At 40.2% G+C, this 17,863-nt stretch overlaps 1 protein-coding gene across 1 annotated transcript in view; it reads right to left on the reverse strand.

The window, feature by feature from the left end:
• The window catches only part of LOC121453926 (cytochrome P450 2C26-like), a 37,885-nt gene extending 20,248 nt beyond the window's left edge, over positions 1 to 17,637 (reverse strand). Inside the window, exons 1-3 of the mRNA XM_041660978.1 lie at positions 17,434 to 17,637; positions 9,160 to 9,322; positions 8,539 to 8,688 (exon numbers count right to left, since the gene is read on the reverse strand). Of these exons, the coding sequence (XP_041516912.1) occupies positions 8,539 to 8,688; positions 9,160 to 9,322; positions 17,434 to 17,601 (481 nt within the window). The 5' untranslated portion in view covers positions 17,602 to 17,637. The remainder of the gene's footprint in view (positions 1 to 8,538; positions 8,689 to 9,159; positions 9,323 to 17,433) is intronic.
• Between the last annotated feature and the right edge of the window lie 226 nt (positions 17,638 to 17,863).

Consider the following 17,863-nt stretch of genomic DNA (forward strand, 5'->3'; position numbering starts at 1 on the left):
TTTGATATCATGAAAATACCAACATTGTACAAAGATTTTTGGAAGTGTTTCATCATTTTCTATTTTACAAAATAATTTGAGAAGTACACATGATGGCTTTTTAAACAGATTATTAACAGATGAATCTGTTAATATTAATCAACTACAACTAATATATATACACAAGACTCATGTAAGTTTAAGCCAGACCATATCACAGTATGAAGAGGGTAGGTGGGTACAAAGTCCCATCAGTAGTTAAGAACCTACTGGCACTTCTTAGCTCTCAAGAGAAGGTAAGTCATTTTTCTTTAAAAATGTAACTTCTCATAAGTCAAACATAATTCAGAAGAAAGCCACACATACAGGATATTGCTCATACACCATCATAGAAGTTTCTGTTTACAGTAGATGATGACAAATACAGAGGCTACAAAAGATAAAGGTGCTGAGAATAGGCTAAATTCAGTTCAACCCTAAATATAAATTATGTACTTTACCGATTCCTCATAAGACTTAGGGATGACTGAAGAAGAAGAGACAGAAAGATCTTAAGAACCAGAGGTGGTAGATATCTATTAGGAAATGGTGTCCTCTGGGTGCAGCAGGGAAGAGCACGATTGAACTCACAGAAAATGTGACAGGATGTACAAGACCTGTGCAAACCAATGCCAGAAAAGATCCTTTCATGGACACAGAATTTGGGCATGTTGTCCTACCAATAACGGAGGAGTTATTGACAATTACTAACTTCTGGAAGAGGAAGGGCCAATTTCCTCCTAAGCCCCTAATAAGTCGGTCATGTTTTGGTGGAAGGTCACACATAGAAGAATTTTTGACAAGCACAATTGTTTTTTAAGGAAAATTACAAAAAAAAGTGTTTGGAAGAAAAGATGGGTATGTATGAAAAGAATTAGAGGGAGAAGGATGAATGTGATCAAAATTGAGACAACTGTGTAGGGCTAGTAAGGTGATAGACTGTAGAAAAGGCTATATACTACCTAGTCTGCTTGACTGCAATAATTCTTAATTGTATTCAGGATCATACCCCTATATGAATAGGTAAACGTAGTTACCGAACCTTATTAAAGAGTTATCTTTTTACAGTGTATGGAGATCATCACCGAAAGCCACAATTGGACATAATGCAGACACCAACAGATTTTGGCGCTCCCAGCATTAACTGAAACAAATACATCATAACTGCCACATCTATGACTAAGGGAACATCACAGCAGAAAAGGCAGAAAGATTATAAGAACTAGAATCAGCCCCAAAACCATATATATGATAACCAACAACAAAGATTACTCAAGAGGTTGTTTATATATGTGTGTATACAAACACAAAAAACACACAGAGAGACATGTGTGTGTGTGTGTGTATAACAATAATCAAACAAAAAGAGGCTATCAACTTGACAGTGGAGAAGGCATTAGAAGAAGGCACGGGAGGGCATCTGAAAAAATGATAGAATAAGAAAACAGGAGGAATTATGTAATTCTATTTTATTTAAAACATATTTTCAAACACGTACCAAATTCTGAAAGCACTAATAAAGTTTTTCTTACAAAAATCTTATAGGTCGCTTTCTTTCGCATGACCCAGCACCCCTCCCCAACCCTGCCCTGCTGTATGCTAGGACCAGTGCTCAACTACAGTCTTAAGCTCCTAAACTAAGGCGACCCACCCAGAGCAGTGAGTGCCTGCCAGCCCGGCAGGCCTCAGGGTCCCCTGTAAGGGAGCCGGGCACCTTCAGCTCCGGCACCAGGCTTCCTGTGCGCTCCTGGATACCACCCCCCCCCCCCCCCCCCCCCCCGGCTCCATTCATCCTGTTGGCCCTGGATCATTGGGCTACGGACGGCCCTGTTTAGTTGCTGAGGAATCCCATCAGGACGGGAACGGTTCCTGCTTCTACACTGAAGAGATATACACTGAGAGTCAATCACAGCAACGTCTGGACCAAGAGACCAGGCATCTCCTGGCTCCATTTGAAGGAAGAGATGGGAAGGCGCCAATACAAGAATTCCTCCAACAATCTGAAAGGCAACATGACACCACCAGAAACCAGGGATCCCGAAATAAGAAGAATTGTACACCCTACTCCTGAAGAAATAGAAGAAATCGACTCAAAAGTGAACTATATGAAAATAATAGAGGACCTTAAACAGGAGGTGAAAAACTGCCATAAACAATTAGAGATTACAAACAAAAAGGTAGAGGAAATGAATAAATCGCTCAAAGACACGCAAGAAAACCAAGAGAAACAAGAAAAAGCAATCAAACAGGTTAGGGAAGCGGTTCAAGACATGAAGAATGAAATGGAAGCAATGAAGAAAGCACAAACCGAGGGAAGAATGGAGATGGAAAATCTGGGTAAACGAACAGGAATGACAGAAACAAGTACTAACAACAGATTACAAGAGATAGAAGAGAGAATATCAGACACTGAAGATACCATAGAAAAAATAAACACACTGATCAAAGAAAACAGCAAAACCAACAAATTCTCATCACAAAACATTCAGGAAATTTGGGACACAATAAAAAGACCAAACCTAAGAATAATTGGAGTAGAAGAAGGAGAAGAAGTGCAGCTCAACGGTACAGAAAATATACTTAATAAAATTATAGAAGAAAACTTTCCCAACCTGAAGAAAGAGGTACCTATGAAGGTTCAAGAAGCATACAGAACACCAAATAGGCTGGATCAAAAAAAAACGTCCCCTCGCCATATAATAATCAAAACACAAAATACACAGAATAAAGAAAGAATATTAAGAGCCGCAAAGGAAAAAGGCCAAGTTACTTATAAAGGTAAACCTATCAGACTTACACCTGACTTCTCTATGGAAACCATGAAAGCCAGAAGGTCCTGGATAGATGTACTGCAAAAACTAAGAGATCATGGATGCAAGCCCAGACTACTATATCCAGCCAAGTTTCGTTCACTATAAATGGAGAAAACAAAATTTTCCAGGATAAAAACAAATTCAAACAATACGTAGCCACAAATCCAGCCTTACAGAAAATTATAGAAGGAAAATCACTAACCAAGGAGTCCAACAATGCCCACAATAACTCAGTCATCTAGAGACCTTTCACCAGCACAACTCAAAGAAGGGAAACACACAAACCCTACTACTAAAAAATTGACAGGAGTTAACAACCACTGGTCATTAATATCACTTAATGTCACTGGGCTCAACTCACCTATAAAAAGGCACAGGCTAAGGGATTGGATACGAAAACAGGATCCAACGTTCTGCTGTCTACAAGAAACACACCACAAAAACAAAGACAGGCACCTACTCAGAGTAAAGGGCTGGGAAAAGGCTTATCAAGCAAATGGTCCTAAGAAACAAGCAGGTGTGGCCATACTAATTTCTAACAAAGTTGACTTCAAACTTAAATCAATCAGAAGAGATGGAGAGGGACATTTTATACTCATAATAGGAACAATTCATCAGGATGAAGTCTCAATCCTGAATATCTATGCCCCTAATATAAAAGCGCCCACGTATGTAAAAGAAACATTACTAAAACTCAAGGCAGCCATCAAACCACACACACTAATAGTAGGAGACTTCAACACTCCTCTCTCACCAATGGACAGGTAAATCAAACAGAAACCTAACAGAGAAATTAGAGAATTAATGGAGGTAATGAATCAAATGGACTTAACAGACATCTATAGATTATTCCACCCGAAGAGGAAAGAATATACCTTCTTCTCTGCAGATCATGGAACCTTCTCGAAAATTGACCACATACTCGGTAACAAAGCTAACTTACACAGTTACAAAAAAATATAAGTAACCACCTGTGTCTTATCAGATCACCATGGATTAAAGTTAGAATTCAACAACAATGCTACCCCCAGAAAGCCTACAAACTCATAGAAACTGAACAGTCAACTTCTGAACCATACCTGGATTAAGGAAGAAATAAAGAAAGAAATTAAAGTCTTCCTTGAATTCAATGAAAATAAAGAAACAACATACTCGAACTTATGGGACACTATGAAAGCAGTGCTAAGAGGAAAGTTCATCGCACTAAGTGCCCACTTAAAGAAAACAGAGAAAGCACATATTGCAGACTTAACAGCCCACCTGAAAGCTCTAGAAAAAAAAAGAAGCAGACTCACCTAGGAGGAGTAGAAGATTGGAAATAATCAAACTGAGGGCTGAAATCAACAAAATAGAAACACAGAAAACAATCCAAAGAATCAATGAAAGAAAAAGCTGGTTCCTGGAGAAAATCAACAAGATTGACAAACCCCTATCCAAACTAATCAAACGGCAGAGAGAGAATTTGCAAATTAATAAGATCAGAAATGAAAAGGGGGACATAACAACAGACACAGAGGAAATTCAGAGAATCATCAGATCATATTACAAAAGCCTGTATAACACAAAACTGGAAAATGTAAAAGAAATGTACACTTTTTTAGATAAATACCATATACCAAAGTTACACCAGGACCAGGTGAACAATCTAAACAGACCTGTTGGTCGCGAAGAATTAGAAGCTGTTATCAAAAACCTCCCTACCAAAAAGAGCCCAGGACCAGATGGTTTCAATGCGGAATTCTACCAGAACTTCAAAGAAGAGCTAATACCCATACTCCTTAATGTATTTCACAATATAGAAACAGAAGGGTCATTACCTAATTCCTTTTATGAAGCTACAGTTACTCTGATACCAAAACCACACAAAGACTCAACCAGGAAAGAGAATTACAGGCCAATCTCACTCATGAACATGACGCAAAAATCCTCAACAAAATACTGGCAAACCGAATCCAAGAACACATTAGGAAAATTATCCATTATGATCAAGTAGGCTTCATTCCTGAGATGCAGGGCTGGTTCAACATACGAAAATCTATCAATGTAATCCAGCATGTAAATAAACTGAAGGAAAAAAACCATATGATCATTTCATTAGATGCTGAAAAAGCATTCGACAAAATTCAACATCCATTTATGTTAAAAGTCTTGGAGAGATTAGGGATACAAGGGTCATACCTAAATATAATAAAAGCTATATACAGCAAGCCGACAGCTAACATCAAATTAAACGGAGAGAAACTCAAAGTCATCCCGCTTAACTCAGGAACATGACAAGGATGTCCACTCTCTCCATACCTCTTCAATATAGTACTTGAAGTTCTAGCAATAGCAATGAGACAACATAATTGGATCAAGGGGATTCGAATTGGAAAGGAAGAAGTTAAGCTTTCGTTATTCGCAGATGATATGATAGTGTACTTAAGCGACCCCCAAAACTCCACCAAAGAACTTTTACAGCTGATAAACAGCTTTAGTAATGTGGCAGGATACAAGATCAACTCCAAAAAATCAGTCGCCCTCTTATACACAAAGGATAGGGAAGCAGAGAGGGAAATCAGAGAAGCTTCACCATTCACGATAGCCACAAACAGCATTAAATATCTTGGGGTAAATCGAACCAAGGAAGTGAAAGATCTATTTGACAAGAACTTTAAGGCATTGAAGAAAGAAATTGAAGAGGATACCAGAAAATGGATGGATCTACCTTGCTCTTGGATTGGGAGGATCAACATAGTAAAAATGGCAATTCTACCTAAGGCAATTTATAGATTCAATGCAATCCCCATCAAGATCCCATCAAAATTCTTCACAGATCTGGAGAGGACAATAATCAACTTTATATGGAAAAACAAAAAACCCAGGATAGCCAAAACAATCCTATACAATAAAGGATCTTCTGGAGGCATTACCATCCCTGACTTCAAACTCTATTACAGAGCTACAGTAATGAAAACAGTGTGGTACTGGCATAAAAACAGAGAAGTCGACCAATGGAATCGTATAGAAGACCCAAATTTTAACACAGAAACCTATGAACACCTCATTTTTGATAAAGGAGCTAAAAGTATACAATGGAAGAAAGAAAGCATCTTCAACAAATGGTGCTGGCACAACTGGATGTCAACCTGTAGAAGAATGAAAATAGACCCACATCTTTCACCGTGCACAAAACTCAAGTCCAAATGGATTAAAGACCTCAATATCAGCCCGAACACACTGAAAAGGATAGAAGAGAAAGTGGGAAATACCCTACAACAGATGGGCACAGGAGATCGCTTCCTATGTATAACCCCAGAAGCACAGACATTAAGAGCAACATTGAATAAATGGGACCTACTAAAACTGAGAAGCTTCTGCAAAGCAAAGGACACTGTCACTAAGACACAAAGGCAACCTACTGACTGGGAGAAGATCTTCACCAACCCTGCAACAGACAAAGGTCTGATCTCCAAAATATATAGAGAACTCAAGAAACTAGACTTTAAAATGCTAATTAACCCAATTAAAAAATGGGGCACTGATCTGAACAGAGAATTCTCAACAGAAGAAGTTCAAATGGCCAAAAGACACTTAAGGTCATGCTCAACTTCCTTAGCAATCAGGGAAATGCAAATCAAAACAACTTTGAGATATCATCTTACACCTGTCAGAATGGCTAAAGTAAAAAACACCAATGATAACCTTTGCTGGAGAGGTTGTGGAGGAAGTGGTACCCTCATCCATTGCTGGTGGGAATGAAATCTTGTGCAACCACTATGGAAGTCAGTGTTTTGGTTTCTTAGGAAATTCGGGATCAACCTACCCCTGGACCCAGGAATACCACTCTTGGGAGTATACCCAAGAGATGCCCTATCATATGACAAAAGCATTTGTTCAACTATGTTCATAGCAGTATTATTTGTAATAGCCAGAACCTGGAAACAACCTAGATGCCCTTCAATGGAAGAATGGATGAGGAAAGTATGGAATATTTACACATTAGAGTACTACTCAGCGGTAAAGAACAATGACTTCTCGAATTTTGCATGCAAATGGATGGAAATAGAAAACACTATCCTGAGTGAGGTATCCCAGACCCAAAAAGATGAACATGGGTTGTACTCACTCATAATTGGTTTCTAGCCATAAATAAGGGTCACGGAGTCTACAATAGGTGAATCCAAAGAAGCTAAGTAAGAAGGTGAACCCAAGGAAAAACATATAGTTATCCTCTTGGCTAAGGGAAGTAGACAAAATTGCCGGGGAGAAAATTGGTATCTTGGGGTGGGGTGGGTTGGGGGTAAGGGAGATGGGGAGAGAAAAGTTAGAAGGGAAGGAGGTCGGGCCTTGGGAAAGCGGGAGGATTGGGATAAAGGAAGGTTGGACAGGGGAGCATGGAACCACAATTCTTAGTTAAGGGAACCACTTTAGGGTTGGCAAGAGACCTGAGCCTAGAGGGGCTCCCAGGTGCCCAAGCTGAGGTCCCCAGTTAGTTCCTTGGGCAGTTGAGAATAGGGAACCTGAAATGACCCTATCCTTGAGCAATACTGATGAATATCTTGCATATCATCATAGAACCTTCATCTGGTGATGGATGGAGATAGAGACAGAGACCCACAATGGAGCACTGGACTGAGCTCCCAAAGTCCCAATGAGGAGCACAAGGAGGGAGAACATGAGCAAAGAAGTCGGGTCCACGAGGGATGCACCCACCCACTGAGACAGTGGAGCTGATCTATTGAGAGCTCACCAAGACCAGCTGGACTGTGACTGAAAAAGCATGGGATAAAACTGGACTCTCTGAACATGGCGAACAATGAGGGCTGATGAGACACAAAGGACAATGGCACGGGTGTTTGATCCTACGTAATGTGATGGCTTTGTGGGAGCCCAGCCAGTTTGGATGTTCACCTTCCTAGATAAGGACGGAGGTGGGAGGTCCTAGGTCTTACCACAGGGCAGAAAACCCTGACTGCTCTTTGGACTGGAGAGGGAGGGGGAAAGGAGTGGGGGGAGGGGGAGAAGGGTGGGAGGAGGAGGCGTAGGGGGGGAGGAGGGGGAGGGAAATGGGAGGCTGGGAGGAGGTGGAAACTTGTTTTTTTTTTCTCCTTTTCTCAATAAAAAAAAAATCTTATAGGTCAAGCACAAATCATGTTAGGTGATTATTAAATAGACAACACCAAGTAGAATAGATAGAAAACTAGGGTGTGTCTCAGTAGAGATAGTGGATGATCATGATAAAAACACATTGTATAAAATTCTCAATGTAGTTAATAATTTTTAAACAAATGAAAATACAATTTTAAGATCATGCTACAGCAGACAAAATAATTGATGAAAATTCTATTATACTAGGCTAAGAAAAGGAAAGTGTAAATTGCATGTTACCCAGGACTGTAAACATTGGCCTAGAAGAGTCCCTGTACTGCTTAGTTAACTTCCTCAAAGCTCTGTAATCCAAGAAAATGAAAACAAATATCCTTTGATTGGGCTCTGCCACTATTATCAATAGCAGTTATTCCATGATGGAACGATCCACAAAGACAAAGTACACTTGTGCTCCTGGAAATGCACAATTATTCAGCTAAAAAGAAAATTAGCATGAAACATATATTCATCGTTTCTGATTTAAAAACAAAGAAAATTTTAGAATAGGTGTGATCAACATCACACATACATACACACACACCTTGACTAAAATGCAAATGCAGAAATCTGCACTTACCATTGGTTTTCCTCAGTTCCTCCACAAGGCACTGTGCTTCCTCTTGAACACGGTCTTCAAGGTTCCTTTTGCCCATGCCCAAATTCCTCAGAGTTGTGAGAGTGAAGCGCCTTATCTCTTTCCATCTGTTTCCATTGCTCAAAATAATGCCTAAAGAAATGGAAAAACAGGGTCTCTCCCTACTGTTTGCACTGGCTTTCAGAAATATATTCTCTTTAGAGGGATACCGTGCTCAGCCTACATATAGTGGAGAGGGCCTTGGTCCTGCTTCGAAGCAATGTGCTAGACTTTGTTGACTCCCCATGTGAAGCCTTACACTGTCTGAGGAGTGGATGAGGGTGTGGTGGAGGGGAAGTTCGAAGGAGTAGGAGGAAGAGAGGAAGTGGGAACTGTGATTGGTATGTACATTGAAAAAAGATAGTTTTTATAAAAAATAAAATATCATAAAAAATAAATGGTAAAGCACTAGAAAAATATTCTAGGAACAAATGAGAGATTTGATGGGTGGAAACCACAGAGAGGTCCAACCTGTACCTAGGGGAAGAAGTTCCACCCCTCCTTTCAGTCTTCACTTTCAACAGAAACACTGCATCCCTCATATGAACATGTATAGTAACTTACCAAGACCTTTATTAATTCTTTCACCCACTGGAAAGCTTCCTCTTCCAGCAAACTCTTCCCCATGATCAATCAGAGCTTCCTTCACTGCTTCATACCCATGCAACACTATAGTGGGTTTCATGCCAAAGTACAGAGTGAACACTGGGCCATAGACTTTTGAGAACTAAAAATAGAAAAGAAAAATGTAAATACTAGCAAAAAAGCCATGTTAATCTCCATGGAGTCAACCTCATTCACATTGATAATATCACACACTGTACTTTAATATTTTTAGTCAGGCAAAGCTCAATTTCAAATGGTTGTGAAGCCTATTTATATCATATAATGGTTTTACCGATCACCTTCAGAAAAACATATAATGATGGCCTGCCTGCACCAAGCAGGGTAGGCGCTTTGTTTGCGAGCTGCCCCTTCAGCACGGAGGCCTGATTTCTCGGCGCCAGGAGAGCCAGCATTGGGGTGAGATTCTGGCCCAGCAGCGCCAGCCTGGGACAGGGAGCTCAGAGGTTCTTTGTTCCCCTATCCTTCTTGGGATCTCTGCAGGGCCTCTACTACCGGCATACCGCCTCTTTCTTCCTAGCCCACCCAGCTTCCATCCAGAACCCTCCCCACTTCAGCCCCACCACCCTCTTTCGGCACATTACATCACCCAGCCCAGCCTGTCTGGGCACTGGGTCCGAATCCTCAGGGCACCCAAGCAGGTGGGAGTTCCTTTGGTTCCATGGCCTGCCTGCACCAAGCAGGGTAGGCGCATTGTTTGCTAGCTGCTCCATCAGCACAGAGGCCTGATCTCTCGGCGCCAGGAGAGCCAGCGTTGGGGCACCAGGAGGGCCAGCGTTGGGGAAAGCCAACATTGGGGAGAGCCAGCGTGGGTAGGCAAGGAGACCTGATCCACTAAAAGAAGATCCATAAGGGAGCATTTGGAAGAAGAGATGGGCAGACGCCAAGGCAAGAATTTGCCCAACAAGCTGAAAAGCAACCTGAAGCCACCAGAAACGAGCAACCTCACAATGGGAGGACATGAACACCTTAATCAAGAAGAAGTAGAAAAGATTGACTTCATGAAAGTGATTGACGCCCTTAAACAGTATGTAAAAAATGCCCTTATACAAATGGATGAGAAATATAACAGAAAGTTTGTAGAATTGAATAAATCAGTGAATGATACCCTAGAAAACCAGGGGAAAACAATCAAACAGATAATGGAAACAGTTCAAGACTTGAAAACTGAAATGGAGGCAAAGAAGAAAACACAAACAGAGGGCCGGCTGGACATGGAAAATTTAAGTAAACAAACAGAGTCTACAGAAACAAGCATAACCAACAGAATACAAGAGTTAGAAGAAAGAATCTCAGATTCTGAAGATACCATAGAGAAAATAAACACACTGATCAAAGAAAACAGCAAGTCCAACAAACTCTCATCACAAAACATTCAGGAAATATGGGACACAATAAAAAGACCAAACCTAAGAATAATAGGAGTAGAAGAAGGAGAAGTGCAGCTCAATGGTCCAGAAAATATATTTAATAAAATTATAGAAGAAAACTTTCCCAACCTAAAGAAAGATATTCCTTTGAAGGTTCAAGAAACATACAGAACACCGAATAGGCTGGATCAAAGAAAAAACATCCCCTCGCCATATAATAATCAAAACACGAAGCATACAGAATAAGGAAAGAATATTAAGAGCTGCAAAGGAAAAAGGCCAAATTACATATAAAGGCAAACCTACCAGACTTACACCTGACTTCTCCATGGAAACCATAAAAGCCAGAAGGTCCTGGATAGATGTACTGCAGAAACTGAGAGACCATGGATGCAAGCCCAGATTACTATACCGAGCCAAGCTTTCGATCACTATAAATGGAGAAAATAAAATTTTCCAGGATACAAACAAATTTAAACAATACACAGCCACAAATCCAGCTTTACAGAAAGTAATAGAAGGAAAATCACTAACCAAGGAGTCCAACAATGACCACAATAACTCAGACATATAGAGACCCTTCACCAACACAAATCAAAGAAGAGAAACACACAAACTCTACGACTAAAAAAGTGACCGGAGTTAAGAACCACTGGTCATTAATATCACTTAATGTCAATGGACTCAACTCACCTATAAAAAGGCACAGGCTAAGAGATTGGATAAAAAAAAAACAGGATCCAACATTCTGCTGTTTACAAGAAACACACCTCAACCACAAAGACAGGCACCTACTCAGAGTAAAGGGCTGGGAAAAGGCTTATCAAGCAAATGGACCTAAGAAACAAGCAGGTGTGGCCATACTAATATCTAACAAAGTTGACTTAAAACTTAAATCAATCAGAAGAGATGGAGAGGGGCATTTTATACTCATAACAGGAACAGTTCAACAGGATGAAGTCTCAATCCTGAATATATATGCCCGTAATATAAAAGCACCCACGTACATAAAAGAAACATTGCTAAAACTCAAGGCAGCCATCAAACCTCACACACAAATAGTAGGAGACTTCAACACACCTCTCTCACCAATTGACAGGTCAATCAGACAGAAACCTAACAGAGAAATTAGAGAATTAATGGAGGTAATGAATCAAATGGACTTAACAGACATCTATAGAACATTCCAACCAAATAGGAAAGAATATACCTTCTTCTCGGCAACCCATAGAACTATCTCAAAAATCGACCACATAGTCGGTAACAAAGCAAACATCAACAATTACAAATAATATTAGTAACCACCTGTGTCTTATCAGATCATCAGGGATTAAAGTTAGAATTCAACAACAATGCTACCCCAGAAAGCCTACAAATTCATGGAAACTGAACAGTCAACTACTGAACCATACCTGGATTAAGGAAGAAAAAAGAAAGAAATTAAAGTCTTCCTGGAATTCAATGAAAATAAAGAAACAACATACTCAAACTTATGGGACACTATGAAAGCAGTGCTAAGAGGAAAGTTCATAGCACTAAGTGCCCACTTAAAGAAAACAGAGAAAGCTCACATTGGAGACTTAACAGCCCACCTGAAAGCTCTAGAAAAAAAAGAAGCAGACTCACCTAGGAGGAGTAGAAGACTGGAAATAATCAAACTGAGGGCTGAAATCAACAAAATAGAAACAGAGAAAACAATACAAAGGATCAATGAAACAAAAAGCTGGTTCCTGGAGAAAATCAACAAGATTGACAAACCCCTATCCAAACTAATCAAACGGCAGAGAGCGAATTTGCAAATTAATAAGATCAGAAATGGAAAAGGGGACATAACCACAGACATAGAGGAAATTCAGAGAATCATTAGGTCTTACTACAAATGCCTATATGCCACAAAACTGGAAAATGTAAAGGAAATGTACACTTTTTTAGATAAATACCATATACCAAAGTTACACCAGGACCAGGTGAACAATCTAAATAGACCTGTTAGTCGCAAAGAATTAGAAGAGGTTATCAAAAACGTCCCTACCAAAAAAAGCCCAGGACCAGATGGTGTCAATGCGGAATTCTACCAGAACTTCCAAGAAGACCTAATACCATTACTCCTTAATGTATTTCACAATATAGAAACAGAAGGGGCCTTGCCAAATTCCTTTTATGAAGCTACAGTTACTCTGATACCAAAACCACACAAAGACTCAACTAAGAAAGAGAATTATAGACCAATCTCACTCATGAACATCGCCGCAAAAATCCTCAATAAAATACTGGCAAACCGAATCCAAGAACACATTAGAAAAATTATCCATTATGATCAAGTAGGCTTCATCCCAAGGATGCAGGGCTGGTTCAACATACGAAATCTATCAATGTAATCCATCATATAAATAAACTGAAAGAAAAATATCATATGATCATTTCATTAGATGCTGAAAAAGCATTTGACAAAATTCAACATCCCTTTATGATAAAAGTCTTGGAGAGATTAGGGATACAAGGGTCATACCTAAATATAATAAAAGCTATATACAGCAAGCCAACAGCTAACATCAAATTAAACGGAGAGAAACTCAAAGTCATCCCGCTTAACTCAGGAACACGACAAGGCTGTCCACTCTCGCCATACCTCTTCAATATAGTGCTTGAAGTTCTAGCAATAGCAATAAGAAAACATAAGGGGATCAAGCGGATTCAAATTGGAAAGGAAGAAGTGAAACTTTCATTATTCGCAGATGATATGCTAGTGTACATAAGCGACCCCCAAAACTCCACCAAAGAACTCCTACAGCTGATAAACAGCTTTAGTAATGTGGCAGGATACAAGATCAACTCCAAAAAATCAGTCGCCCTCTTATACATAAAGGATATGGAAGCAGAGAGGGAAATCAGAGAAGCTTCACCTTTCACCATAGCCACAAACAGCATAAAATATCTTGGGGTAACTCTAACCAAGGAAGTGAAAGATCTATTTGACAAGAACTTTAAGGCATTGAAGAAAGAAATTGAGGAGTGTACCAGAAAATGGAAGGACCTCCCTTTCTCTTGGATTGGGAGGATCAACATAGTAAAAATGGCAATTCCACCAAAGGCAATTTATAGATTCAATGCAATCCCCATCAAGGTCCCATCAAAATTCTTAACAGATCTTGAGAGGACAATAATCAACTATATATGGAAAAACAAAAAACCCCGGATAGCCAAAAAAAAAAAACAATCCTATACAATAAAGGATTGTCTGGAGGCATTACAATCCCTGACTTCAAACTCTATTACAGAGCTACAGTGGTGAAAACAGTGTGGTACTGGCATAAAAACAGAGAAGTCGACCAATGGAATCATATAGAAGACCCAAATTTTAACACAGAAACCTATGAACACCTCATTTTTGATAAAGGAGCCAAAAGTATACAATGGAAGAAAGAAAGCATCTTCAACAAATGGTGCTTTCATAACTGGATGTCAACCTGTAGAAGAATGAAAATAGACCCATATCTATCACCATGAACAAAACTCAAGTCCAGATGGATTAACGACCTCAGTATCAGTCAGAACACAGTGAACCTGATAGAGGAGAAAGTGGGAAGTACACTACAACAGATGGGCACAGGAGATCGCTTCCTATGTGTAACCCCAACAGCACAGACATTAAGGGCAACATTGAATAAATGGGACCTCCTGAAACTGAGAAGCTTCTGTAAAGCAAAGGACATTGTCACTAAGACAAAAGGCAACCTACTGACTGGGAGAAGATCTTCACCAACCCCGCAACAGACAAAGGTCTGATCTCCAAAATATATAGAGAACTCAGGAAACTAGACTTTAAAATGCTAATTAACCCAATTAAAAAATGGGGCACTGAACTGAACAGAGAATTCTCAACAGAAGAAGTTCAAATGGCCAAAAGACACTTAAGGACATGCTCAACCTCCTTAGCCATCAGGGAAATGCAAATCAAAACAACTTTGAGATATCATCTTACACCTGTCAGAATGGCTAAAATAAAAAACTCCAATGATAGCCTTTGCTGGAGAGGCTGTGGAGAAAGGGGTACCCTCATCCATTGCTCGTGGGAGTGCAATCTTGTGCAACCACTTTGGAGATCAGTGTTTCGGTTTCTCAGGAAATTCGGGATCAACCTACCCCTGGACCCAGCAATACCACTCCTGGGAATATACCCAAGAGATGCCCTATCATAAGACAAGAGCATTTGTTCAACCATGTTCATAGCAGTATTATTTGTAATAGCCAAAACCTGGAAACAACCTAGATGCCCCTCAATAGAAGAATGGATGAAGAAAGTGTGGAATATCTACCCATTAGAATACTATGCTGCGGTAAAAAACAATGACTTCTCTAATTTTGCATGCAAATGGATGGAAATAGAAAACACTATTCTGAGTGAGGTAACCCAGACCCAAAAAGATGAATATGGGATGTACTCACTCATAATTGGTTTCTAGTCATAAATAAGGGTCACGGAGTAAACAATTGGTGATCCTAAAGAAGCTAAGTAAGAAGTTGAACCAAAGGAAAAACATATAGTTATCCTCTTGGCTATGGGAAGTAGACCAAATTGCCGGGGAGAAAATTGGGATCTTGGGGGTGGGGTGGGATGGGGGTAAGGGGAAATGGGGAGAGATAAGGGAGTAGGGAAGGATGGGGGGAACTTGGGGGAAAAAAAGATTGGGATAAAGGAAGGTTGGATAGGGGAGCACCGAAGCACAATTTTTAGTTAAGGGCGCCACCTTAGGGTTGGCAAGAGACTTGAACCTAGAGGGGCTCCCAAGTGCCCAAGATGAGGTTCCCAGTTAGTTCCTTGGGCAGCTGAGGATAGGGAACCAGAAATGACCCTATCCTAGAGCAATCATTACGAATATCTTGCATATCATCATAGAACCTTCATCTGGTGATGGATGGAGATAGAGACAGAGACCCACACTGGAGCACTGGACTGAGCTCCCAAGGCCCCAATGAGGAGCAGAAGGAGGGAGAACATGAGCAAAGAAGTCGGGACCACGAGGGGTACACCCACCCATTGAGACAGTGGTGCTGATCTATTGGGAGCTCACCAAGGCCAGCAGGACTGTGACTGAAAAAGCATGGGTTAAAACTGGACTCTCTGAACATGGCGAACAATGAGGGCTCATGAGAAGCCAAGGACAATGGCACGGGGTTTTGATCCTACTTCATGTTCTGGCTTTGTGGGATCCTAGCCAGTTTGGATGTTCACCTTCCTAGATATGGACAGAGGGGGGAGTACCTAGGACTTACCACAGGGCAGGGAACCCTGACTGCTCTTTGGACTGGAGAGGGAGGGGGAGAGGAGTGGGAGTAGGGGGAGAAGGATGGGAGGAGGGGGAGAAGGGTGGGAGGAGGAGGAGGGAAATGGGAGGCTGAGAGGAGGTGGAAACTTGTTTTTTTTTTCTTCCTTTTCTCAATAAAAAAAATGAAGCTCAAAAAAAAATAAATAAAATGTCTAACTGGTTTTTCATCAAAAAAAAAAGAAAGAAAGAAAACCATATAATGGTTCAATACTCAGGTAGTTCTCATACAAGGATTACAATGAATTTTCACACCAAAACATTCAGCAGGATGCTGACCACTAGAACTCCATACAGGAAATATACATGCCTGCTGACTGCCCCCTCTGTCTCAGCGCCTGCCCAACATACTCACCATCAACCCTCCCATCTTTCCCACCATGTCCCAGTCTCCAACTCAGGCAGAAACTCCCTCTTTGAACAGAGGCCATTCCACTCCGACCTACAGAAGTCCAGCCCACAGGGGTGGAGACACTTTCCTCAACCACAGGCCACTGCAGTCAGAAGATCAGAGAAGAAACAGAAACCGAATAACAAACACACATACTACTAAACTCATATTACTATATTTATGAATTTAATGCTATACATCAGATATCTGGTGCCATATTTACAGGTTTAGATAAAGAGGAGATGACAGTACCTAAAGGACCAAGAATAGTCAAGTCACTCCTAAGGTGTAAAAAATGCTGTTTGAGATATAACAATAACTGATACCAAATTATATTATAGAGTTATGTGATAGAAACTGTCTGGTACTCACAAATATAGGCAAGTGGTCCAGTGGAATAGACAAAATGATGCAACAATAAAGCAGCAATGTAAAGGCCCACTTACTTTCAAAATACAAATCTGTAAGTCACTACAGTTGATTCTATTGAGGAACCAGATTTGGCATAATGCTACTACAAACACAGAGAGTGGGCACCAAGGGAGCTGCACCATAGGCATGCAATATTTCATGGAAAAAAATAGTTCCTTCTCTGGCTGGATACAAACATCACCAAATATGTTGAAATCTTGGCTTCTCTGTTGCATTTCTTGTGTTATTCCTTGTCCTTGGTATTTAGTTAAATTAGGAATCAGTTACTTTGTTAGAGTGCAACATCAAATAGATGTAATTAGAATAAAATGTTTTTCTAAAATTCTATTATTTCATTATTATTAATGACTTATTGAATAAATCATTACTCACTATTGGTCTTCATCCAAAAATAATGGAAAAGATGTGTTTTTTTTGTTTTGTTAAGATAGGAAATATTCACAAATTTTGCAATTTTGTGGAATTTTTTGTTTTATAAAATGTGAAGAAGTAAATGTCCTTTCACCTGAAACCTCACTCATTACTGAATTCCCGACAATGGTCACCTAAAAGTGTCATAAGTTACACAATACTTCGCAAGAGTTTTGACTTTGTAATTATTTATAACTATATTGCCTCTGATACTAGATTTTCATCTAAAGCAACTGTCAGTTTCTCTTCTTTGTCAAGGTGCTGGAGGAGCACAGAGAATACTTACATTGGTCAAGCACTGGCTGATGTCCTTCACATCTATTTGCAGGAAGTTGCCAAGAACTGGGAGAGGGATGGGGCCAGGAGGGAGCTTCGCTCTCTCAGAGCTCTGTCTCCAGAGTGAGAGGAGAAGCAGACAGCAGAGGCTGAGCACCAGGACCACAACTGCATCCATGGAGATCCTTCTGCCTGACACAGCTGTGCTCAGCCAGCATGGAGCTTTTATAACACTACCTGCTGAATCAATATGTCTTCTTTGGAACAGCACTGGCTGGTCAATCAGATAACCTTTAACCTCTCTCTTTCTCAAGCAGACTTTGTCCTTCTGATCGAAATAAAAATAAGATGGTCGTTACACTTTCCCCTCTTTACAGGGTATCCATTTGAATTTCTGGTTAACAGAACAGATTGGTGTTCAAATAGTGCTAATAAAAATA

Source organism: Microtus oregoni, unplaced genomic scaffold, assembly GCF_018167655.1.
Source record: "Microtus oregoni isolate MIOR12 unplaced genomic scaffold, Mior012 000012F_ref0000307, whole genome shotgun sequence".
Taxonomy (NCBI): Eukaryota; Metazoa; Chordata; class Mammalia; order Rodentia; family Cricetidae; genus Microtus; species Microtus oregoni.